This window comes from Salvelinus alpinus, chromosome 12, assembly GCF_045679555.1.
Source record: "Salvelinus alpinus chromosome 12, SLU_Salpinus.1, whole genome shotgun sequence".
Lineage (NCBI taxonomy): Eukaryota > Metazoa > Chordata > Actinopteri > Salmoniformes > Salmonidae > Salvelinus > Salvelinus alpinus.
In genome coordinates this window covers 50,062,152-50,087,206 of record NC_092097.1, presented here as the reverse complement: position 1 = coordinate 50,087,206, position 25,055 = coordinate 50,062,152, and the positions used below count along the sequence as shown (strand labels likewise).

Below are 25,055 nucleotides of genomic sequence, written 5' to 3'. Positions count from 1 at the left end.
GTAGCTGCTGCCTTGGCAGGAACTAATGGGGATCCTTAATAAACCCCAGGAAGAGTAGCTGCTGCCTTGGCAGGAACTAATGGGGATCCATAATAAACCCCAGGAAGAGTAGCTGCTGCCTTGGCAGGAACTAATGGGGATCCATAATAAACCCCAGGAAGAGTAGCTGCTGCCTTGGCAGGAACTAATGGGGATCCTTAATAAACCCCAGGAAGAGTAGCTGCTGCCTTGGCAGGAACTAATGGGGATCCATAATAAACCCCAGGAAGAGTAGCTGCTGCCTTGGCAGGAACTAATGGGGATCCTTAATAAACCCCAGGAAGAGTAGCTGCTGCCTTGGCAGGAACTAATGGGGATCCATAATAAACCCCAGGAAGAGTAGCTGCTGCCTTGGCAGGAACTAATGGGGATCCTTAATAAACCCCAGGAAGAGTAGCTGCTGCCTTGGCAGGAACTAATGGGGATCCTTAATAAACCCCAGGAAGAGTAGCTGCTGCCTTGGCAGGAACTAATGGGGATCCATAATAAACCCCAGGAAGAGTAGCTGCTGCCTTGGCAGGAACTAATGGGGATCCATAATAAACCCCAGGAAGAGTAGCTGCTGCCTTGGCAGGAACTAATGGGGATCCATAATAAACCCCAGGAAGAGTAGCTGCTGCCTTGGCAGGAACTAATGGGGATCCATAATAAACCCCAGGAAGAGTAGCTGCTGCCTTGGCAGGAACTAATGGGGATCCTTTATAAACCCCAGGAAGAGTAGCTGCTGCCTTGGCAGGAACTAATGGGGATCCATAATAAACCCCAGGAAGAGTAGCTGCTGCCTTGGCAGGAACTAATGGGGATCCTTAATAAACCCCAGGAAGAGTAGCTGCTGCCTTGGCAGGAACTAATGGGGATCCATAATAAACCCCAGGAAGAGTAGCTGCTGCCTTGGCAGGAACTAATGGGGATCCTTAATAAACCCCAGGAAGAGTAGCTGCTGCCTTGGCAGGAACTAATGGGGATCCATAATAAACCCCAGGAAGAGTAGCTGCTGCCTTGGCAGGAACTAATGGGGATCCTTAATAAACCCCAGGAAGAGTAGCTGCTGCCTTGGCAGGAACTAATGGGGATCCATAATAAACCCCAGGAAGAGTAGCTGCTGCCTTGGCAGGAACTAATGGGGATCCATAATAAACCCCAGGAAGAGTAGCTGCTGCCTTGGCAGGAACTAATGGGGATTCTTAATAAACCCCAGGAAGAGTAGCTGCTGCCTTGGCAGGAACTAATGGGGATCCATAATAAACCCCAGGAAGAGTAGCTGCTGCCTTGGCAGGAACTAATGGGGATCCTTAATAAACCCCAGGAAGAGTAGCTGCTGCCTTGGCAGGAACTAATGGGGATCCATAATAAACCCCAGGAAGAGTAGCTGCTGCCTTGGCAGGAACTAATGGGGATCCATAATAAACCCCAGGAAGAGTAGCTGCTGCCTTGGCAGGAACTAATGGTGATCCATAATAAACCCCAGGAAGAGTAGCTGCTGCCTTGGCAGGAACTAATGGGGATCCATAATAAACCCCAGGAAGAGTAGCTGCTGCCTTGGCAGGAACTAATGGGGATCCATAATAAACCCCAGGAAGAGTAGCTGCTGCCTTGGCAGGAACTAATGGGGATCCATAATAAACCCCAGGAAGAGTAGCTGCTGCCTTGGCAGGAACTAATGGGGATCCATAATAAACCCCAGGAAGAGTAGCTGCTGCCTTGGCAGGAACTAATGGGGATCCATAATAAAACCCAGGAAGAGTAGCTGCTGCCTTGGCAGGAACTAATGGGGATCCTTAATAAACCCCAGGAAGAGTAGCTGCTGCCTTGGCAGGAACTAATGGGGATCCTTAATAAACCCCAGGAAGAGTAGCTGCTGCCTTGGCAGGAACTAATGGGGATCCATAATAAACCCCAGGAAGAGTAGCTGCTGCCTTGGCAGGAACTAATGGGGATCCTTAATAAACCCCAGGAAGAGTAGCTGCTGCCTTGGCAGGAACTAATGGGGATCCATAATAAACCCCAGGAAGAGTAGCTGCTGCCTTGGCAGGAACTAATGGGGATCCTTAATAAACCCCAGGAAGAGTAGCTGCTGCCTTGGCAGGAACTAATGGGGATCCTTAATAAACCCCAGGAAGAGTAGCTGCTGCCTTGGCAGGAACTAATGGGGATCCATAATAAACCCCAGGAAGAGTAGCTGCTGCCTTGGCAGGAACTAATGGGGATCCATAATAAACCCCAGGAAGAGTAGCTGCTGCCTTGGCAGGAACTAATGGGGATCCATAACAAATATAAATGGAGAAAGCTGATCCAAGAGCAGCGCTGTTTTTCTTTCAATCCTATCAGTATCAACACATAGCCAACATTCTCTCTACGTCTTTGTTTGGGAAACACAAAATGCTACATATGGCACAATCATCGTAAAGCTTAAGTTACATCACAACTCGGAAATGAGACCCTGGTTGTTTGAGAGTGAAGCAATGTGCTCATTTGGATTTCAACAGTATAAAGCCTACATAAAGTGATAGTTCGCTCTAAAAAAAATGTCAGACATTTTCAGACCTACAAAATGGTCTAATCTCAAGTTGATTCCTTGTCCCATACCACTTTTAATGGCGCAATATGTAGCATTGTGTGCGACCTGACCAAATTCACATAGAAATGTGAGTTATAGAGCTGTCATTCTCATTGAAAGCAAGTCTGATAAGTGGTAGATCCATTTGTGTCCTAGTTCTGTGCTTCCCATCCTTAAGATTCATTTTTTGCGTCTTTTTACTTTCAGTATTGTACACCAACTTCAAACAGCTGAAAATACAACATTTTCAGTTATTGAAAATATATTTCACAGCGGTTTAGATGTTTCAATTATTCTCGACACTAAGATTGCTTGTTTTGTCACATAAACTGAAACATTTTAGCAGCCAGGTAATAGCGGAGGACAAACTTTTACTTTAGAGTAAACTATGGTATGATCACAACATAAACAGATGACGTCCATCTCAAGGATACTATACATACTGTTACGGGACCTTCTTTTTGAGAGGACTATATTGACTCCCAAAACGGTAAGTAGATCAGCTCATACCCATACCCAAACCCGAATAACCTCTGACATTTAACCCTCCTTGATTAACTCCACTGCGACCACCTCTGCTAAGGTGCCTATTGCAATCAGAGCAGACGACATGACCAGAGGTACACAGTGACATACAGAGCCACTATTTGCCAACTACTGCCATGATAAGATAAGTTGAGGGGCTACTGGGCCATGTTGCCAGAGAGGGGTCTATCTGGGGTCAAGAGCTTCAACACATTTACCAGAGGTAAAGTGTCATTAAGGGCAAAGTGTTTGATGGGTGTTCCTCATGCAATCAACCCTCTACTACTGATGCCTCCGTAGCAGTCTGTTAGTGGCGTAATCCAAACTATTATAAATGTGCTGTTCATTTGCTTCAAGACTCGAAACATCATTGTTTTAGGGGGGGGGAAAGGGGCAGGTAGCCTAGTGGTTAAAAGCGTTGGGCCAGTAACCCGAAAGGTCGCTTGGTTGAATCCCCGAGCCGACTAGGTGAAAAATCTGTCGATGTGCACCTGAGTCAGTGCTATCTGGTGCCCTTTGGACATCCCTAACCCTTACCATAACCATTTTCTACTGCAATGGGGTAGGGATGTCCCAAGGATCCCGGATAGCACAGATAATGTGCAAGGCACTTATTATAACCCTAATTGCTCCTGTAAGTCACTCTGGATAAGAGCGATCTATTGCTAAATGTCTAAGCAATAAATTTACAAGTATTCAAACCCCATTGTCAAAATTACATCTTATGGGCCTCCCGGGTGGCACAGTGGTCTAAGGCACCGCATCGCAGTGCTAGCTGTGCCACCAGAGACTCTGGGTTCGAGCCCAGGCTCTGTCGCAGCCGGCCGCGACCGCGAGGTTCATGGGGCGATGCACAAGGCAGGATTTGGCCGGTAGGGATATCCTTATCTCATCGTGCATTAGTGACTCCTGTGGCGGGCCGGGTGCAGTGCACGCTGACCAGGTTGCTAGGTGTATGGTGTTTCCTCCGACACATTGGTGTGGCTGGCTTCTGGGTTGGATGCGCGCTGTGTTAAGAAGCAGTTGGTTGGGTTGTGTTTCGGAGGACGCATGGCTCTTGACCTTTGTCTCTCCTGAGCCCGTACGGGAGTTGTAGCGATGAGACAAGACAGTAACTACTAACAATTGGATACCAAGATACCAAGAAAAAGGTGGTAAAAAAATAATTATAATGACATCTTATGCAACATGTGTATTGAATCGTTCTGAATTTAAATTAAACATTTTGTCAATGAGGGTAATTTAGAATACACTTGAAAAGAGTTTTGATGACTCTTGTAAACAACTGAAGACAGACACCTCGCCATTTTTGGAGACATGCTATTGACAGAGCAGTGCTACGGTAGCTACTGTAGCAAAAGAGTGTAGAACCAGTTGCTAATTAACTGTAAACAACATTTGTTGGCTAGCTAAGCATCTTGACTAACTGTGGAGTGAGGCAAATCACTTATATACAGTGCATTACTACCGCATTACTACCACTAGCAAATGGGACAATTTTCAAAAAACGCTAGTTGTGTCTCCACTTTTTGTGACGTTTTGTAACGTCTTCACTTTCCAAGTCTATTGGAATTTGACTTTTCAGTTTAGCCTACTTCCCGAATTGACTGAATTGAAATGGAATTGATCCCAAACCTGGTGACTGCTGTTTATACCTGATTATATCTGTTGACCTGTTTACACAGGTAATGTAGTGCAGCAACGTGGCGTAGAGCAGTGATGTGTTTGTCTTCAGGTTTTTGGGTTTGTTTTGGATGAGCCTATCATTTGCATGCTACCTTTGGCAAGATAATTCACTCAAGATGCCAAAACATATTGGCCTACTGTGCAAATACAAAAGTGAAGTCAATAGGCAACTGGAATCAAACCTGGGACCAAACTCGTCTTATAATTCTTGAAGGATTCAACCCTGGATGCTGGTAAAATTGGTCAAATAAGGACTTCAGGGACAAATAGGGAGTTTTCTATCAGTTCCATTGGAACAGGCATGTCTCAACCAAGCACAGCTAAAGTATTTGAAATTATTTCTAATAGTATTTGAACCCAAGTCTGGTCCCCTGTAGAAATGTAGAAAAACGACCCCATCATAAATCTTTCCCATGCACAGTAGTTACAAAAAGTATTGAATTTCATTCACAGCATAGTATACTATTTTCACCTCCTGTTCAACCCCAAACAATTGATTTGGATTGGAATGGACAGTATAGGGAGATGTAAATATTGCCCATGAGATGTTTATAGAGATGTCTTGTTTCTAAGAGATGTCTACGTTTAAGCTTTTGTTTTGCTATTGACTTCAGTTTTTTTTATCTCCACAAGAAAAACTACCTAAACAAGATGTGTACACTAGTGTGAATAATACCAACTATAATAAAGTATAATTTATAGTAAGCCTTATACTATAGCATTGTAGTATGTTCCATACGTCTGTTCAACAAAATGGAATTTTCATTCCACCAATTTCTTTTCCACCAATAGCCATTCAACAGAAACATTTCCCAATTTTCACAAATATTTGTAATTTGCAGTTTCTGGATCTCTGGAATCGAAGAATGACTTTTGATTAGAGATATACCTCATGTATTACAACATCTTTGGGATAGTCCTGAGTCAGTAGTCACCGTTCCATCTCACCCCATTCTCCGCTATAGAGTGTATTCCAAGACCCAAGACTGCATGCAAGGGAGAGTAATAATTCAAAGTAATTTACAAAGACCTTTTCATACATCACATTCAAGCCCTTTAAAGGTGCAATCTGCAGTTGAAACAATAATAAAGAGTAGTGAGAGCTATGGGATGGGCCTGGAGAAATGTAGCCACTCTCAAATTCATAGACAGAGCTATGGATGCAAAGACTGACCATCCATGATATCAAAATTATAATTTCAATCATGTTCTGAGGCTATACAGTGTTGATTTACATTGACGTTGTTTCCGAACATCAGAGTAAAACAAGCTTATATTTTGGGTTCTGATGGGGTACACCAGTTAAACTAAGCTCATGAGTCATTTAGAAGTTATATTCTTCAAGAATCAATGGGTACACATCAGAAGTCCCAAAATGGATGTAGCAACTGCAGATTGTCCCTTTAAAGAGTAGGTTATGAGTAAGAGTTCAGAGTAGATCCCATGCTAGTGCAGGCAATCCGGACCTAAATACTGCTCTGCACAGTTAACTATTATGGTCAATGGGTTCACAGAGATCTCCTTTAACTTTAAATTCCACCCATCAGCCATACATCGTCTAATAATAGACAGCCTACGTTCAGCAATAGGCCAATAATCCAAATGCCAGGTCAACCAGAGCCTTGGGTTTTGTTCAAAGCTTTTGAAAGGAGGATGACTTGAATTAGCATGGGAGCTATGTGAGCTGAGGGATCAAGATTATTTTTGGAAACATCCATTTGATTGCAGAGGACTTCACCTCACTAAAATATTTGTCTTGACTTGCTAAATGACAAGGTAATACAGGAAATATGAACTTTTATTGAACGAACCTTCATAATCGCAGGGGACCACATGCAGCTCTGTGTTGGGTATCTGTGATATGAGCAATGTAAAAGGAGGGGCAATTATCACTATTTGGAGTTATCTAACCTTGCTTTTATTTCACCCTGTGTGTGTGTGTGTGTGTGTGTGCGTACGTGCGTGTGTACATACAAGCATACATGCTTGTCAATGTGTGTGGGTACATGTGTGTGAATGGGATTCTAAAGGCAGTGCTAGTATGTGAACAGCTATGTGACTGGAATATGTTTTTGCTCTCACAGAATGACTCATGCTCTCTCCTCTCTAAATACACCCTAAAATGCAAAGGTATGTTTGTGTGGTCTCTGGGTACACTCTCCGAACTCACTGACCTATCAATTTAGGGGGAGCGCAAGCTTGGGTCATCGGGTTCCTGTGCTCTGTATGTTGATGATTCTTCTCTTTAAGTCTAGGGAGTACACCCGCTGCCCTCTCCCCCCCAGTTCATCTTGAGCAAATCCCTTATCTGTCGGCTTCTGATGTGCCGTAAGAAAACAAGGAGTTATCTCGTGTGTAGGATATTTCATCGAATGGTAGATTATGGTAGACACGCTTTTGATGCTGGACGTTTTTTCACACAAGAAAAATTGATTTTATGTCAGAAATGGAGACGTTATTGCTAGACGCACTGAAACCTAATTGTACTGCACGTTTTAAGGTTTTATGAAATTACTTTTGATTAATGTTTACGTTTTTTGTACATATCATTATAAGACAATCTTTCACCTCCATTGTTTCTATACAGATTCAGAGCTTCCATAGACATTGTTGTTGTTATTATCCTTATGAGGTTATTAACTCACCCGTCAATCTAAGAAACAACCCCATCAAACTCCGTCAGTTTCAGCTAGAGATATGTATTTTTGCATGGGCTGAGTCTCAATCCACAGAATCTGCCCATGTCGGCCTTCCGCACCGGCGGTGGAAAGTGGCAGAGCTACAGCGGTGTTTGTCAGACCAGGAGACATCCCAAAAATCGGTCTTCTCACAAAAAACGTCTGTAGCGTCTGAACATTTTGGCTATTACAGTCTATGGAAAGATGAGACTCTCACGAACACGATGGTTTTCTTTGTTTTGCTCTACGACCCAGACTTGTCTGGAAATAACCAGGTTTAGAAAATGTATGGAGTATGGAGGTAGTTTTGTGCCAACTAAAATAGGGGTTAAATTAGTGTCCAAAAAACAAACAAAAATCCTGAGTTTTCTTATATATCCTAGATATAAGACAGACACTTCAAACCATAATCTTTATTTTTACTACATATTTATTTTGTATTTTTACCCCCTTTTTCTCCCCAATTTTGTGATAACCAATTGCGATCCAACTATGACCTTGTCTCATCGCTGCAACTCCACAACGGGCTCGGGAGAGGCGAAGGTCAAGTCATGCGTCCTGCGAAACATGACCCACCAAACCATGCTTCTTAACACCTGACCGCTTAACCCAGACGCCAGCCGCACCAATGTGTCAGAGGAAACACCGTCCAACTGACGACAGCTCTCGTGACAAGGAGTCACTAGAGCGAGATGAGCCAAATAACAATTCCAAATCGAATAACTAAATGATCCATGGTATGACGATCTTAAGACAATTCCCTATATTAGCTTAGTAGAACCCCTGTGTAAAGGTTCAAACCAGAATCTTTTTGTGATGGGAGGGGTTTGATTTTGAACCTTTTTAATAATATATTGTAGAGGTGGCAGCCTATCAGAATGAAGGCGTGGCTTTCAGATAGTTATTTTTGGCCCCTCATTAGCGTACAGTGCATTCGGAAAGTATTCAGACCCCTTGACTTTTTCCACATTTTGTTACGTTACAGTCGTATTCTAAAATCTATTAAATTAAATGTTTCCCTCATCAATCTACACACTATACCCCATAATGACAAAGAGAAGTGTTTCTACAACTTGATTGGAGTCCACCTCTGGTAAATCCATTTGATTGGACATGATTTGGAAAGGCACACACCTGTCTATATAAGGTCCCACAGTTAACAGTACATGTCAGAGCAAAAACCATGCCATGAAGTCGAGGGGAATTGTCCATAGAGCTCCGAGACAGGATTGTGTTGAGGCACAGATCTGGGGAAGAGTACCAAAAAACTTCTGAAGCATTGAAGGTAGAGAGGTATTTGGGAGAAAGATATTTGGGAGAAACTCCCCAAATACAGGTGTGCCAAGCTTGTAGCGTCATACCTAAGAAGACTCAAGGCTGTAATTGCTGCCAAAGGTGCGTCAACAAAGTACTGAGTAAAGGGTCTGAATACTTATATAAATGTGACATTACTGGGATTTAAAAAAAAATTGATTGCAAAGAAATCGAAAAACCGGTTATTGCTTTGTCATTATGGGGTATTGTGTGTAGATTGATGAGGGAAACATTTAATTTAATAGATTTTAGAATACGACTGTAACGTCAAGTGGTCTGAATACTTACCGAATGCACTGTATGTCATTCCTATTTATCATGTTCATTTTGTACACTGCACATGTTTATTTCCTTGAATATTTATGCATATTACATATTACATATTATATGATATACATATTACATATAATATAATATAATAATATTAATACTTTTAACATTGCTGATTATATATAGTAATAAAGTGCTAACTATTCCAACTCTGGGATTTGCATAAGCTCTTGAGGAACTCATGGACCTCTGTTAGCCTCATTGAAGCTACAGAACGTTCAGTGTTCAACCTTCTGTAATCATGAAGTGCTTTGAGAGGGTGGTCAAGGCACATATTACCTCCATCATCCCAGACACCCAAGAGTCCCACTCCAATTTGCATACCGCTCCAACAGATCCTAGACGATACAATCTCAATTGCTCTCCACACTGCCCTCACCCACCTAGATAAGAAGAATACCTATGTTAGTATTCTGTTCATTGACTACAGCTCAGCGTTCAACACCATTGTCCACTCCAAGCTCATCACCAAGCTTAGAACTCTCGGTCTAAACACCTCCCTCTGCAACTTCATCCTGGACTTCCTGACGGGATGACCCCAGGTGGTGAGGGTAGGCAACATCACCTCTGCCACGCTGACCCTTAACAGGGGCCACAGGGATGTGTGCATAGTCCCCTCCTGTATTCCCTGTTCACCCATGACTGCGTGGCAGAGCACGACTCCAACGCCATCATCAAGTTCACTGACGACACAGCGGTGGGAGGCCTGATCACCGGCGACGATGAGTCAGCCTACAGGGAGGAGGTCAGTGACCTGGCAGTGTGGTGCCGGAGCAACAACTTGTCCCTCAACGTCAGCAAGACCAAGGAGCTGATCGTGTACTACAGGAAACGAAGGAGTAAGCACGCCCCAATCCACATCGACGGGGCGGCTGTGGAGCAGGTAGACAGCTTCAAGTTCCTCTGTGTCCAAATCACTAAAGACTTCAAATGGTCCAAACACGCACACACAGTCGTGAAGAAGGCCTCTTTGCCCTCAGGAGTTTGAAAAAGTTTGGCATGGGACCTCAAATCTTTAAGAGGTTCTACAGCTGCACCATTGAGAGCATATTGACTGGCTGCATCACTGCTTAGTATGGCGATAGCACCGCCCTCAATCGCATGGCGCTACAGAGGGTGGTGTGGACAGTACATCACTGGGGCCGAGCTCCCTGCCATCCAGGACCTCTACATCAGACGGTGTGAAAAGAAGGCCCGGAAAATCGTAAAAGACTCCAACCACCCAAGCCATAGACTATTCTCTCTGCTGCCGCACGGCAAGAAGTACTGGTGCAGCAAGTCTGACACCAACAGGCTCTTGAACAGCTTCTATCCCCAAGCAATACGACTGATGAATAGATAACACAATAGCTATACGGACTATCGAAGTTAAACTTGTATCATTATTGACCTTTTATCACATTTTTTTGCACTGTCGCTATGCACACTCACAGGACCCTATACACTCACAGGACCCTACACACTCACAGGACCCTACACATTCACAGGACCCTACACATTCACAGGACCCTACACATTCACAGGACCCTACACATTCACAGGACCCTACAGATTCACAGGGCCCTATACACTCACAGGGCCCTACACATTCACAGGACCCTACACATTCACAGGACCCTACACATTCACAGGGCCCTACACATTCACAGGGCCATACACACTCACAGGGCCCTACACATTCACAAGGCCCTACACACTCACAGGGCCCTACCCATTCACAGGGCCCTACACATTCACAGGGCCATACACACTCACAGGGCCCTACACATTCACAAGGCCCTACACATTCACAAGGCCCTACACACTCACAAGGCCCTACACATTCACAGGGCCATACACACTCACAGGGCCCTACACACTCACAAGGCCCTACACACTCACAGGGCCATACACACTCACAGGGCCCTACATATTCACAGGACCCTACACACTCACAAGGCCCTACACATTCACAGGGCCCTACACACTCACAGGACCCTACACACTCACAGGGCCCTACACATTCACAGGACCCTACACATTCACAGGACCCTACACATTCACAGGACCCTACAGATTCACAGGGCCCTATACACTCACAGGGCCCTACACATTCACAGGACCCTACACATTCACAGGACCCTACACATTCACAGGGCCCTACACATTCACAGGGCCATACACACTCACAGGGCCCTACACATTCACAAGGCCCTACACACTCACAGGGCCCTACCCATTCACAGGGCCCTACACATTCACAGGGCCATACACACTCACAGGGCCCTACACATTCACAAGGCCCTACACATTCACAAGGCCCTACACACTCACAAGGCCCTACACATTCACAGGGCCATACACACTCACAGGGCCCTACACACTCACAAGGCCCTACACACTCACAGGGCCATACACACTCACAGGGCCCTACATATTCACAGGACCCTACACACTCACAAGGCCCTACACATTCACAGGGCCCTACACACTCACAGGGCCCTACACATTCACACACACTCACTCCAACACACACACACACACACACACACTCACTCCAACACACACACACACACACTCACGCACACACTACAGCACTCTGTTAATCTTATATCCTGTTGCCTAGTCACCTTACCCCTATACATATCTACCTCCATCGCTCCAATATCCCTGCACATTGTTAATATGGTACTGGAACTGACCCTGTATATAGTCACCATACCCCTGTCTACCTCCATCTCTCCAGTATCCCTCCCTGCACATTGTTAATATGGTACTGGAACTGACTTTTTAAAATATTTCCTGTATATAGCATGCTTATTTACTTTGTGTATTTCATATTTCTTATTCTTATTTCTCGTGTTGTTGTTTTTTTGTAATACATTGTTATTGATTATTGCATTGTTGGTTTTTGAGTTTGCAAGAAAGGCATTTCACTGTACTTGTGCATGTGACATTAAAACATGAAACTTGACATGTGATGACAATACAGAACAGAACAGATGAACAGGAATGACGTTTACTCTAATGGGTGGCCCCAAAAATATATATCTTAACGCCACACCCCTACAAGGACACGATTCCACTCCAGGGTTCCTCCAGGAACCATTAATACATTGAACCATTAAAAGGTTCCTCAACTAACCAAAGGTGCAAATATGAACCATTGAATAGCAATGGTTCCATGAGGAACTCCACGGTTCCTCAAGTCATCATTAATTATAAGAGTTTACGGAGCCTCATCCTGGCGATTTCTGTAGGATAGTGTGTTGAGGACCCTCATAACCCCTCCAACAAACATTGCTCAGGGTTCAATGTTATTACGATGGCATCTCTGTGAGGAAGCCCTTTTACAGGGCAACAACATTATGCACGGGCTTCATCGCAGGTTATCCAAAAACATGCCATCGCTGACATGCCCTCCTAATGTGACTGCTGACGTGTTGGGTGTGAAGCTTACCACAAGGAGGGAAACTCATCCCTCAACTAAGTTTTTATTGCAGTCATGTCAAAAGGTTGATTGATATGCCATTATGACAGAGCCTTCCATACCTTTCTGGTATAGGCTACTGGGCTTAAAACCATAGAAATATAATAATTATAAGTAGTTATATTTGTTCTAATTCTACTGATGGAAGTGAGAATTCTCCATTACCACAAACTATCAAAAACATATTCTAACCAATGAAATTGACCACTAGAGACACCTATAAGATGTATACTACATGATCAAAAATATATGGACAGCTGCTCGTCGAACATCTCATTCTAAAATCATGGGCATTAATATGGAGTTCGTCCCACTTTTGCTGCAATAACAGCCTCCACTCTTTTGGGAAGGCTTTCCACTAGATGTTGGAACATTGCAGCAGGACTTGTTTCCATTCAGCCACAAGAGCATTAATAGGTTGGACACTGATGTTGGGCAATTAGTTCTGGCTCACAATCTACATTCCAGTTCATCCCAAATGTCATGCCCTGACCTTAGAGATCCTTTTTATGTCTCTATTTTGGTTGGTCAGGGTGTGAGTTGGGGTGGGTATTCTATGTTCTACGATTTGTATTTCTATGTTTTGGCCGGGTAGGGTTCTCAATCAGGGACAGCTGTCTATCGTTGTCTCTGATTGAGAACCATACTTAGGTAGCCCTTTTTTCCACCTGTCTTTGTGGGAAGTTGACTTTGTTTAGGGCACAAAGCCTTTAGCTTCACGGTTTGTTTTGTAGTGTTTATTGTTTTGTTCGGCGTCTTTCATATAAATAAAAGAGAAAATGTACGCTGACCACGCTGCACCTTGGTCCTCTTTTGTCGACAGCCGTGACACCAAAGGTGTTCGATGGGGTTGAGGTCAGGGCTCTGTGCAGGCCAGTCAAGTTCTTTCACACCAATCTCGACAAACCATTTCTGTATGGACCTTGCTTTGTGCATGGAGGCATTGTCATGCTGAAACAGGAAAGGGCCTTCACCAAACTGTTGCCACAAAGTTGGAAGCACAGAATCGTCTAGAATGTCATTGTATGCTGTAGCGTTAACATTTCCCCTCACTGGAACTAAGAGGCCTAGCCAGAACTATGAAAAACAGCCCCAGACCATTATTCCTCCTCCACCAAACATTACAGTTGGCACTATGCATTGGAGCAGATAGCGTTCTCCTGGCATCTGCCAAACTCAATCGGACTACCAGATGGTGAAGCGTGATTCATCACTCCAGAGAACGCGTTTCCACTGCTCCAGAGTCCAATGACGGCGAGCTTTACACCACTCCAGCTGACGCTTGGCATTGCACATGGAGATCTTAGGCTTGTGTGCAGCTGCTCGGCCATGGAAACCCATTTCATGACACTCCCAACTAACAGTTACATTGCTTCCAGAGGCAGTTTGGAACTCGGTAGTGAGTGTTGCAACCGAGGACATTTTTACGCACGTCTTTCAGAATTCGGCAGTCCCATTCTGTGAGCTTGTGTGGCCTACCACTTCACAGCTGAGCAGTTGTTGCTCCTAGAAGTTTCCACTTCACAATAACAGCACTTACAGTTGACCGAGGCAGCTCTAGCAGGGCAGACATTTGACAAACTGACTTGTTGGAAAGGTGGCATCCTATGACGGTTTCTACTGCCAATGTTTGTCTATGGAGATTGCATGGCTGTGTTCTCGATTGTATACACATGTCAGCAACGGGTGTGGCTGAAATCGCCAAATCCACTAATTTGAAGGGGTGTGCACATACTTTTGTCTATATAATGTATTTTTTATCACTTGTGGAAAAACAGATTGTGCATCCTTGCCAAATAGTAGGAATTGCACATCATTGCCAAATAGTATGAGCTGAGGGTATTAAGTAAATATTTGTGCAAATGACAGAACTGTGGTACAGTAGTAATACTGCCTTTGGTTTTCCCAATTGTGGACAGTCAGCAGGAGATTGGTGGCAGCTTAATTGGGGAGAACGGGCTTGTGTTAATGACTGGAGTAGGATGTGTGGACCTTTATCAAATACATCAAATACATGGTTTCCAGGTGTTTGATGGCATTCCATTTGCTCCCTTCCGGCCATTATTATGAGCCGTTCTCCCCTCCGCAGCCTCCCGTGGTGGACTCCACTATGGTTCAAGCGAACCGCTTCACCTTCCGTTCACCTTCAGTTTAGGCCGATATGTTTATTTATAAAGCGGGGGCAAGGGCACTTCCTCCGTCTATCTGGAGTCATGCGATCGTCACAACATTGATCCATAAATGAATGGTGTGGGCTCAACGGCTACACCATGCAGGACTGATCCCTGATTGGTTACGGGTTCGTCCGGAATAAACACTCTCAGAGTATATATATATTGTGGAAGGTGTGACAGTTCCAAGAAACGAGAAGCCTGTGCAGTTCCAAGTTTCCAACAACTTACGCAAATACAATAATTCGTGTTGAGCGTCAAGTTCCCCAGAATATATCCTCTATTAGCCTATCGCTGGTTGAGAATGAGGGCACAAATCCAAAAGGTACCACAGATAGTCGAATTGTTAAAAAAGAACACGGTTGGGTTGCAGCAGTTCAAGCCAACATCTTCAGTGTGCGTCCTGGACTCGAAGGATGCTGCGGTCGTTGCGCCTTGTCGACAAAGTCTTCCCTCGCAAACTCAGAGCCTTTATTCGATACCTGGACCCACCAATTGGCCCTTATTTGGCAGTTTGATAGAACTACTCCGCAAAGGAGGGCTGCAAAGACAACATGACGCATTGGTAAATGATAAAACAATTATTATAATTAGGCTATAGGAATAATAAGATTAAGCATTGAAAATAAAATGTCATTTTCGAGAGAAAATATACACTTGTTAATTTAGTTTAATAAATAATCAAATCTGTTTTGGGTGAATTAAATGTATTGTGAATGATATTTCTTTCTTTTAGATTGATTACCATAAGAAATTCGGCAAGATTTTCCGGATGAAACTCGGCTCCTTTGAATCGGTCCATATTGGCGCACCTTGTTTGCTGGAAACGCTGTACAGAAAGGAGAGCGTTTACCCGCAGCGTCTGGAGATTAAACCCTGGAAAGCATACCGAGACTTCAGAGACGAGGCGTATGGACTTCTTATTCTGTAAGTAGCACTTTTCAATATTAATATGATATCAAGCTATTTGCTTAGCAGAAGTATACAGATAAAATAGCTCATATTTTTGCGCATGATTTTTAGGGAAGGGAAAGACTGGCAGAGGGTGAGAAGCGCATTTCAGCAGAAATTGATGAAACCCACCGAAGTCGCGAAACTTGATGGAAAAATAAATCAGGTTTGTAAGATCATTTCTCTGCGTTAAAACAGTACAGTTCAACGTGAATTTGATCAAAGAATGTCTGGTATTTACTGTAATTTCTCTCTCCAAAATGTAGGTGTTGGTGGATTTCGTTAGTAGAATTGGACAAGTGACTGACAATGGACGATTTGAGGACTTGTACTTCGAATTGAATAAATGGTCAATGGAGAGTACGTACTCTATTGAATGATTAGGATATAAATAAATAACATATTTGTAGCTAGATATCAATTGTTGCTTATATGTAATTCAGATGTATTAAATACATTACATTATTCTAAATATAATGTTATTGTTTTAAAAAACACAATTTAGTAAACCTCTTATTAGAATGAATACACGGTATAAATGATTTGTTACTCAGGAAGAGTTAATTCATTCATAAATCAATTTATGTTGTTAATCAATTCATGTTTTCAAATGTTTATGATGTAATTGTTGATCCTCGTTATGCTTACAGCCATTTGCTTAGTGCTCTATGACAAAAGATTCGGACTTCTGCATGACAACGTCAACGAGGAGGCTATGACCTTTATCATGTCCATAAAAACAGTAAGTGGTTATTGATTTTACACATCGAATTACTATCTGCATAGTGAACGGTAGACTGTGTTGTGGGCGCAGCTGAAGACCCCGACTTGATAACCTTAGTGATCTTTCTGGAGTGTTGGGAAGTAGTGAACTACACGTAGTTCAACTAATAATTTAACTCCATTTTGCAGTAGCTTGGTGGTAGTTGAACTAAATTATAATTTAGCTTGTGTTTTCAATGTTAACTACTGTTTTTACCATGTAGCGGTGTAGCTAACTACTGGAACTACAAACTACTGTTGTTGCAAAAATATAATAAAACATATGTGAAGAAGTCAATAATTTCAGACCTGCCTAATTCTCACTTTTTGTCATTAATAGGAAAAATTACAAAATTTAATTATCTTAACAATCTGACTCTACTGAACTGTTTTTACAATTTGTCGTCTATGACACTTCAGATTTACATGTTATAATTTTCACTAAGCAGTTCGGAGGCAGTGAACTACTTGTTCAAAGTGACTTTAGTTAATTAAACATTTTTTTTTTATAAAGGGAAGCTTTAGTGTAGCTTAACTTATTCCAGTGTGAAGTAATGTGTATCTTGGTAAACTATATTTTTAGAGTAGCTTCCTTAACACTGGCTTTTTGTGACACAGCTAGATTGCGCGCTCGCTCTCTGAGCCTATAGAAAGAGCGCAGGTCATTGAGTTCACTTGAATGAGTGGGCTATAATCACCACAGCGACAGTTACTGATGTAGCAATAGACTATCTCTCGTGTGGGGGCTGGCTGTAAATTACTGGAGCAAATCAATAATACCACATGCAGGAAGCAGGAGACAAAAACATCGTAAAAAAGGTCATACCATTTTTTGTTATAGTAACCATGGCCATGTGCTATAAATTGCCATTGAAATACTGTAGGAAGACCTTGGAAATGAATAGTTACTTGCAACAATACATTCTTACTGTATGTCTTTATTTGATTGTACATTTAAAGTCTCTCTCTCTCTCTCTCTCTCTCTCTCTCTCTCTCTCTCTCTCTCTCTCTCTCTCTCTCTCTCTCTCTCTCTCTCTCTCTCTCTCTCTCTCTCTCTCTATATATATATCTACGTAGATGATGAGCACATTTGGGATGATGATGGTCACGCCAGTGGAGCTCCACAAAAAACTGAACACCAAAACCTGGCAGGCCCACACTATGGCATGGGACCGTATATTCAGCACAGGTACAAACAACCTCTAACACCTTTTCAATGCCCCCGACTCTCGCTTGCCACTCCCCTCCCCATCCCTCTAAAATAACCTCCCCTCCATGTCCCCCCTGAAACCTCCCCTCTGTCCCCCCCTGAAACCTCCCCTCCATGTCCCCTCTGTCCCCCCTGAAACCTCCCCTCCATGTCCCCTCTGTCCCCCCTGAAACCTCACCTCCACGTCCCCTCTGTCCCCCCTGAAACCTCACCCCCACGTCCCCTCTGTCCCCCCTGAAACCTCCCCTCCATGTCCCCTCTGTCCCCCCTGAAACCTCCCCTCTGTCCCCCCCTGAAACCTCCCCTCCATGTCCCCTCTGTCCCCCCTGAAACCTCCCCTCCACATCCCCTCTGTCCCCCCTGAAACCTCCCCTCCATGTCCCCTCTGTCCCCCCTGAAACCTCCCCTCCATGTCCCCTCTGTCCCCCCTGAAACCTCACCCCCACGTCCCCTCTGTCCCCCCTGAAACATCACCTCCATGTTCCCTCTGTCCCCCCTGAAACCTCACCTCCACGTCCCCTCTGTCCCCCCTGAAAACTCCCCTCCACGTCCCCTCTGTCCCCCCTGAAACCTCCCCTCCATGTCCCCTCTGTCCCCCCTGAAACCTCCCCTCCATGTCCCCTCTGACCCCCCTGAAACCTCAACTCCACGTCCCCTCTGTCCCCCCTGAAACCTCCCCTCCATGTCCCAGCTGAAACCTCAATGCCCCCTGATCTGGCTCCCAACCACGTCTAAAACAACCCCATCTTCTTTTCCCCCTTTCTTAAACTCACAACCTCCATATCAACCCCCCAACCCCCGCTCTCACGTCCAGCCACCCTCCTTCTAAAGGAACTTCCTCTCCCTGTCCTCTCTCCCCCTGTTGAAACCTCTCAGCCCACCACATTCACTTTAAACCCCTCCCTAGGCAACCCCCCAATCCCTACACCACAGCGCGTGTTTTTCAGCTCTCCAGATGACGTATGACCCACAAACTGTTTTGAGCACATTTCCAGTCAGGTGATAGCAGAGAGAGAGAGATATGAACCGGGTGCCTCTGTGATCAATGCAGTTGGCCCTCCACTTCTTACATGACACAGCCAGAGTGGTAGTAAACCGGATGACCTAAGAGGGAGAGGTCTCCCAAATATTTGTAATAGTGGGAGGGATGGCGGGATGGAGGGCTGGAGGGGAGGAGGGAGGAGTGGAATGTTGGCTCAGGGCTTTGCTACTGATCGTTTGTTGTGTTGCTTGCTCGGCAGTGGCTTGCAGGCGCCTGTCCCCCCTCTCTCTCACACACACACACACACACACACACACACACACACACACACACACACACACACACACACACACACACACACACACACACACACACACACACACACACACACACACACACACACATACAGACATACTCACTGGCGTAGCACAACACCCGAGGCAGGGGGCCAATGAGCTTTGGGGGCTCCCCACCCCCGGGTAACCACTTGAATGAAGATTCTTTTTTTTTGTTATCAACTCCGTAAAACATCTACTCTGTTCTATAAATGTTGTCTAACGTCAACTCAACTCAATTTGGGGATTTTCAAATTAATAATTTTCCATATTTTACAAATGTTTGTATTGAACTTGTATTTTTAGAGGCAAAAATATGTCTGTTTTGAGTACCTGCTGTCAACTCGTTCAGTGGCTTGTCAACTCTGTCACTGATGGCCAACCCCCTTAAGATCGATATTCAGAAAAAAATATTTGAATCACTGTTCTGCAACATATGCTTAAACAATTGTATGTTGCACTTGTGGCCAAGTTCAGGAGATGAAAGCTGTTTTGAGGGCTTTTGAAAGAAGCGATAGGGAGTGGAAGTGAGTGAGGTCATTTTATGGCATGTTTACTATAGACTTCATGTTTTTAGATGTTTACAATTATCATTGTTTATGACTGGTTGCAGCTTTTCTCAAATGGAATCCATGTTTTGGTGAATGAAGTTGACCATTAGAATAGCTTTAAAAATAATACATATGTGAAGTCATTGTTACCTTATACTGTGTATATCCATCAGTTTATTAGTTCCTGTTTGTCTCTTCCGGTTGTCTCTAGCCAAAGTATACATAGACAAGAAGATAAAGCGCCACACAGAGGCAACGGGGCCCAGTGACGACTTCCTGTGTGACATCTACCGCCACAGTCACCTGTCCAAGAAGGAGCTGTACGCCGCCATCACAGAGCTCCAGATTGGAGGAGTGGAGACGGTAAGGATCAAATGTAACAGAGATAATCATGATAATCCTTATGCCTAGGCATTAGCTTTAGCGGGCTAACAGTCTTGAGACCCGGTTTTGAATCTCGGTCCTTCAAACAAGGATAGGGCCAGATTTATCATTCACTTGCACCAGTGCCTATTTCACTATTCTATTTTCCAAACAATAAGCAGGGAAAACATGATACTTAATCCTTTATTTTTGTTGACTTTACTCCTTACTTCATTCCTTACTTTGACCTTTTTGCATTCCACATTTTAAGAGGTATTCCCTCCCTGTGAGAGAAGAAACAAACAGCCGTTTCAACAGTGATTTGGTCTGCAGTCCGGATTTGAACGAAATGGCCCTGAGGAACCCCTCACATTCCTCAGCTCCATTAACTGTAGGACCCCTCTATGGAATGCAGTTCATAGTATCTCTCTGAATGAGTCTGACATCTCTCTCTCTCTCTCTCTCTCTCTCTCTCTCTTTCTCTCTCGCTCTCTCTCTTGTTTTCTCTTGTTTTCTCTGTCTCTCTCTCTGTTAATGTTTTTTCCAGACTGCCAACAGCTTGCTGTGGGCTATTTTCAACCTCTCCCGTAACCCATGCGCTCAGGGGAAGCTGCTCCAGGAAATTAGAGAAGTTCTTCCTGCCAATCAGACTCCCAGTTCTGAGCACCTCCAGAGAATGCCCTACCTCAAGGCCTGCCTCAAGGAGTCCATGAGGTACAGTAAGACATTCCACTGACGCAAAAACAACAACACCGCAGTCACAGACTGTACTGTATGTCACTCAAACACAAGTGCAAAACACATTAAGTAGGCTAGCTATAGGCTATCGGTACCCCTCAGATCTTAATCTGAAATAACCATACAGTTGCCGATACTGACACATACTAAATGTATGTGTGGAGTACACACATACATTTTTCTCAACTCCAAATCAATGGAGTAGTTGCGTAATGTCGAACCACCCATGGCCCTCGGTAATTCAAAAACAACTGTAGGCAAGCAGTTTATAGTGAGATAACTAGGTATGATGACTGGATGACCATTCACTACAGTTTATAGTGAGATAACGAGGTATGATGACAGGATGACCATTCACTACAGTTTATAGTGAGATAACGAGGTATGATGACAGGATGACCATTCACTACAGTTTATAGTGAGATAACGAGGTATGATGACAGGATGACCATTCACTACAGTTTATAGTGAGATAACGAGGTATGATGACTGGATGACCATTCACTACAGTTTATAGTGAGATAACTAGGTATGATGACTGGATGACCATTCACTACAGTTTATAGTGAGATAACTAGGTATGATGACAGGATGACCATTCACTACAGTTTATAGTGAGATAACGAGGTATGATGACTGGATGACCATTCACTACAGTTTATAGTGAGATAACTAGGTATGATGACAGGATGACCATTCACTACAGTTTATAGTGAGATAACGAGGTATGATGACAGGATGACCATTCACTACAGTTTATAGTGAGATAACGAGGTATGATGACAGGATGACCATTCATTACAGTTTATAGTGAGATAACGAGGTATGATGACAGGATGACCATTCACTACAGCTTATAGCAACAACAGTAGGGTCACGTTGTTGTCCTTAAATACCTTAGTACTACCACACCGATAATAACACCAAATCTCGTGCTGATGTCACAAGAGTTTGAAACGTAACAAGTGTTTTGAGAGTTTAATAGGTAAACTCACGCAGAGAATGCTTATAACGTTTGACAGGGGATTAGTTATATTTCCTTTCAACTTTCCGTTTGAAATGGTTTGAGTATGTTCAACTGATCCTAAAGAGCTTACATGTATATGCATCCCCCTGCTTCAAGGCTATATTCCCAAGCACTGTTTTCAAATTCCTGCAGGTTATCGCCGTCAGTTCCCTTCACGAGTCGAACCTTAGACAAAGACACTGTGTTGGGGGATTACTCCATTCCCAAGGGGGTAAGTGGATTACTTCGAATTCCCTCATTTAAGAGCACATGTTCGGTTGATTACAGTCTCGGATCAATTAACATGTACATTTGATTGATGTCTAATCAAGATTTTTGTTTTTCATTTGCAGACAGTGTTGATGATCAACAGCCATGCTCTCGGTGCCAATGAGGAGTACTTTGAGCACAGTAGCCTATTTAAGCCAGAGCGTTGGTTAAGAGAAAGCAGACCCATCAACCCCTTTGCCCATGTGCCGTTTGGCATTGGGAAGAGGATGTGCATCGGGCGGCGTCTGGCAGAGCTACAGCTGCAGTTGGCACTCTGCTGGGTAAGAACAACCTCCTGTGTCCCCAAAATGACCGCCATGTTGCCAACATTGTAATATCACTGCAGGTAGTGCTGAACACGTGAATATTACTCTCGCTTCTTGAATCAGGTTTTAAATTTACAGTGCATTCGGAAAGTATTCCAACCCCTTGACTTTTTCCACATTTTGTTACATTACAGCCTTATTCTAAAATTGAGTAAATAAAACATTTTCCTCATCAATCTACACACAATACCCCATAATCACAAAGCAAAAACAGGTGTTTAAACATTTTCTCAAATGTATTAAAAATAAAAACAGGAATACCTTATCTACATAGTTATTCAGACCCTTTGCTATGCGACTCGAAATTGAGCTTAGGTGCATACTGTTTCCATTGACAATTCTTGAGATGTTTCTACAACTTGATTGGAGTCCACCTGTGGTCAATTAAATTGATTGGACAAGATTTGGAAAGGCACACACCTGTCTATTTAGGATCCCACAGTTGACAGTGCATGTCAGAGCAAAAAACAAGCGTTGAGGGCGAAGGAATTGTTTGTAGAGCTGCGAGACAGGATTGTGTAGAGGTACCACAGTGCCCTCAATCATTCTTCTTAGAGATGGCCGCCTGGCCAAACTGAGCAATCGGTGGAGAAGGGCCTTGGTCAGCATGGTGACCAAGAACCCGATGGTCACTCTGACAGAGCTCCAGAGTTCCTCTGGAACGTCCTTCCTTGCAGCACTCCACCAATCAGGCCTTTATGGTAGATTGGCCAGACGGAAGCCACTCCTCAGTAAAAGGCACATGACAGCCTGCTTGGAGAATGCCAAAAGGCACCTAAAGGATGCAGACCATGAGAAACAAGATTCTCTGGTCTGATGAAACCAAGATTGAACTCTTTGGCCTGAATGCCAAGCATCACGTCTGGAGGAAACCTGGCACCATCCCTGCGGTGAAGCATAGTGGTGGCAGCATCATACTGTGGAGATGTTTTTCAGCGGCATGGACTGGGAGACTAGTCAGGATCGAGGGAAAGATGAACGGAGCAAAGTACAGAGAGATTGTTGATGAAAACCTCCTGCAGAGCGCTCAGGACCTCAGACTGGGGTGAAGGTTCACCTTCCAACAGGACAACGACCCTAAGCACACAATCAAGACAATGCAGGAGTGGCTTCGGGACAAGTCTCTGTATGTCCTTGAGTGGCCCAGCCAGAGAACGGACTTGAACCCGATCGAACATCGCTGGAGAGACCTGAAAATAGCTGTGCAGTGACGCTCCCCATCCAACCTGACAGAGCTTGAGAGGATCTGCAGAGAAGAATGGGAGAAATTCCCCAAATATAGGTGTGCCAATCTTGTAGCGTCATACCCAAGAAGACTCGAGGCTGTAATCGCTGCCAAAGGTGCTTCAACAAAGTACTGAGTAAAGGGTCTGAATACTTATGTAAATGTGATAGTTTCCCCCAAACCAGTTTTTGCTTTGTCATTATGGGGTATTGAGTGTAGATTGATGAGGGAAAAAACAGTTTAATCCATTTTAGAATAAGGCTGTAACGTAACAAAATGTGGAAAAAGTCTTACTTTCCGAAAACACTGCATATAAGTTGTTCCAAGAAGACGTTGTTCTACAATGTGTTTCAAATTTGAAAAATATTTTTATTTCACCATGTGACTCTTACCTCATTTGATACTGATGTTCCTTTTACATGCCCTTCATTATCTAACGATTGCTCTTTTTCCCCTCTTTCTATAAAGGTGGTCAGAGATTATGAAGTTGTGGCGACAGATTGTGAACCAGTTGATGCTATCCATTCCGGGTTGCTAGTTCCCAACCGTGAACTCCCTGTGGCTTTCATCAGACGATGAGGTAAGAATAAAACTCGCTCTTGAATATACTTCAAAATCATCCATATACTAAGACTTAAATCATTGTAATGTCTACCTATTAGTCATTGTAATGTCTTGTTATTCATTGTAATGTCTGCCTGTTAGTCATTGTAATGTCTTGTTATTCATTGTAATGTCTACCTGTTATTCAATATGAATAAAGAAAAACCTTGAATGAGTAGGTGTGTCCAAACTTTTGACTGGTACTGTATATATAACATATCTCAAATGTATATAACATATAAATACAGCATATAATTCATTTATGGGGGGAAACTACAAAAAAGTTACATTAAACTCGCAAACAGTCAGGAAACATATCAGCATGTTTTTAAGTATTACATTTGATTCCATATGTTGTTTTTTCCCGAACAGATCAAATACAGACCATTTGGACTTCACAACAGGGAGATGATAGTTCTGGGCCTGAACGTCCCGAGAGACTCCATATATTGCTGCTCTGTAAATAACAAAGAACTATATCAGATATAAATACATATTTATGTAATCCTGTCCAATATATCTCAAACTAATATAAATCTATTTAAACTATTAAATATGACAGTTAGTCTATGTGTTGATCACTATGTTACTTGTGCTATACAGCAGCTGTACTTACTGCCCACTAATCTTAAACAACTGTTCTTATGTCAAATATATTAATGAAATTATGACTTTTGTATATGTTCTGTTCTTATGGTAAATTATATATATGTAAAAAGTCTACTTGTGATTATTTTTCATTGTGTATAAAGTGCAATTATAGTGTCAACATGATGTAGGCCTACATGGAACATTGCAGTTCTTAGAAAGAATATATTCATACAATTTTTTAAATATATTTAATCCACTTTCTGTTTTTGTGGCAGAAATGTTCATGTTTGAAATTGAAATTACTTTGCACAATATGATTTAAGATTAATACAAGTGTATCATAGCTACTACACACAAAATCTAAGGACCTAAT

At 43.3% G+C, this 25,055-nt stretch overlaps 1 protein-coding gene across 1 annotated transcript; it reads left to right on the top strand.

Annotated features, from left to right (window-relative positions):
• The first annotated feature begins 14,949 nt into the window (after positions 1–14,949).
• Positions 14,950–24,814, top strand: cyp24a1 (cytochrome P450, family 24, subfamily A, polypeptide 1). The gene is made up of 12 exons (XM_071336746.1): positions 14,950–15,334; positions 15,506–15,696; positions 15,793–15,886; positions 15,987–16,080; positions 16,371–16,462; positions 17,560–17,671; positions 19,772–19,923; positions 20,471–20,637; positions 21,821–21,899; positions 22,021–22,218; positions 23,957–24,068; positions 24,464–24,814. The coding sequence occupies exons 1-11, from the start codon at positions 15,074–15,076 to the stop codon at positions 24,065–24,067; spliced, it is 1,551 nt and encodes a 516-aa protein (XP_071192847.1). The 5' UTR covers positions 14,950–15,073; the 3' UTR covers position 24,068; positions 24,464–24,814.
• The last annotated feature ends 241 nt before the right edge of the window (positions 24,815–25,055 follow it).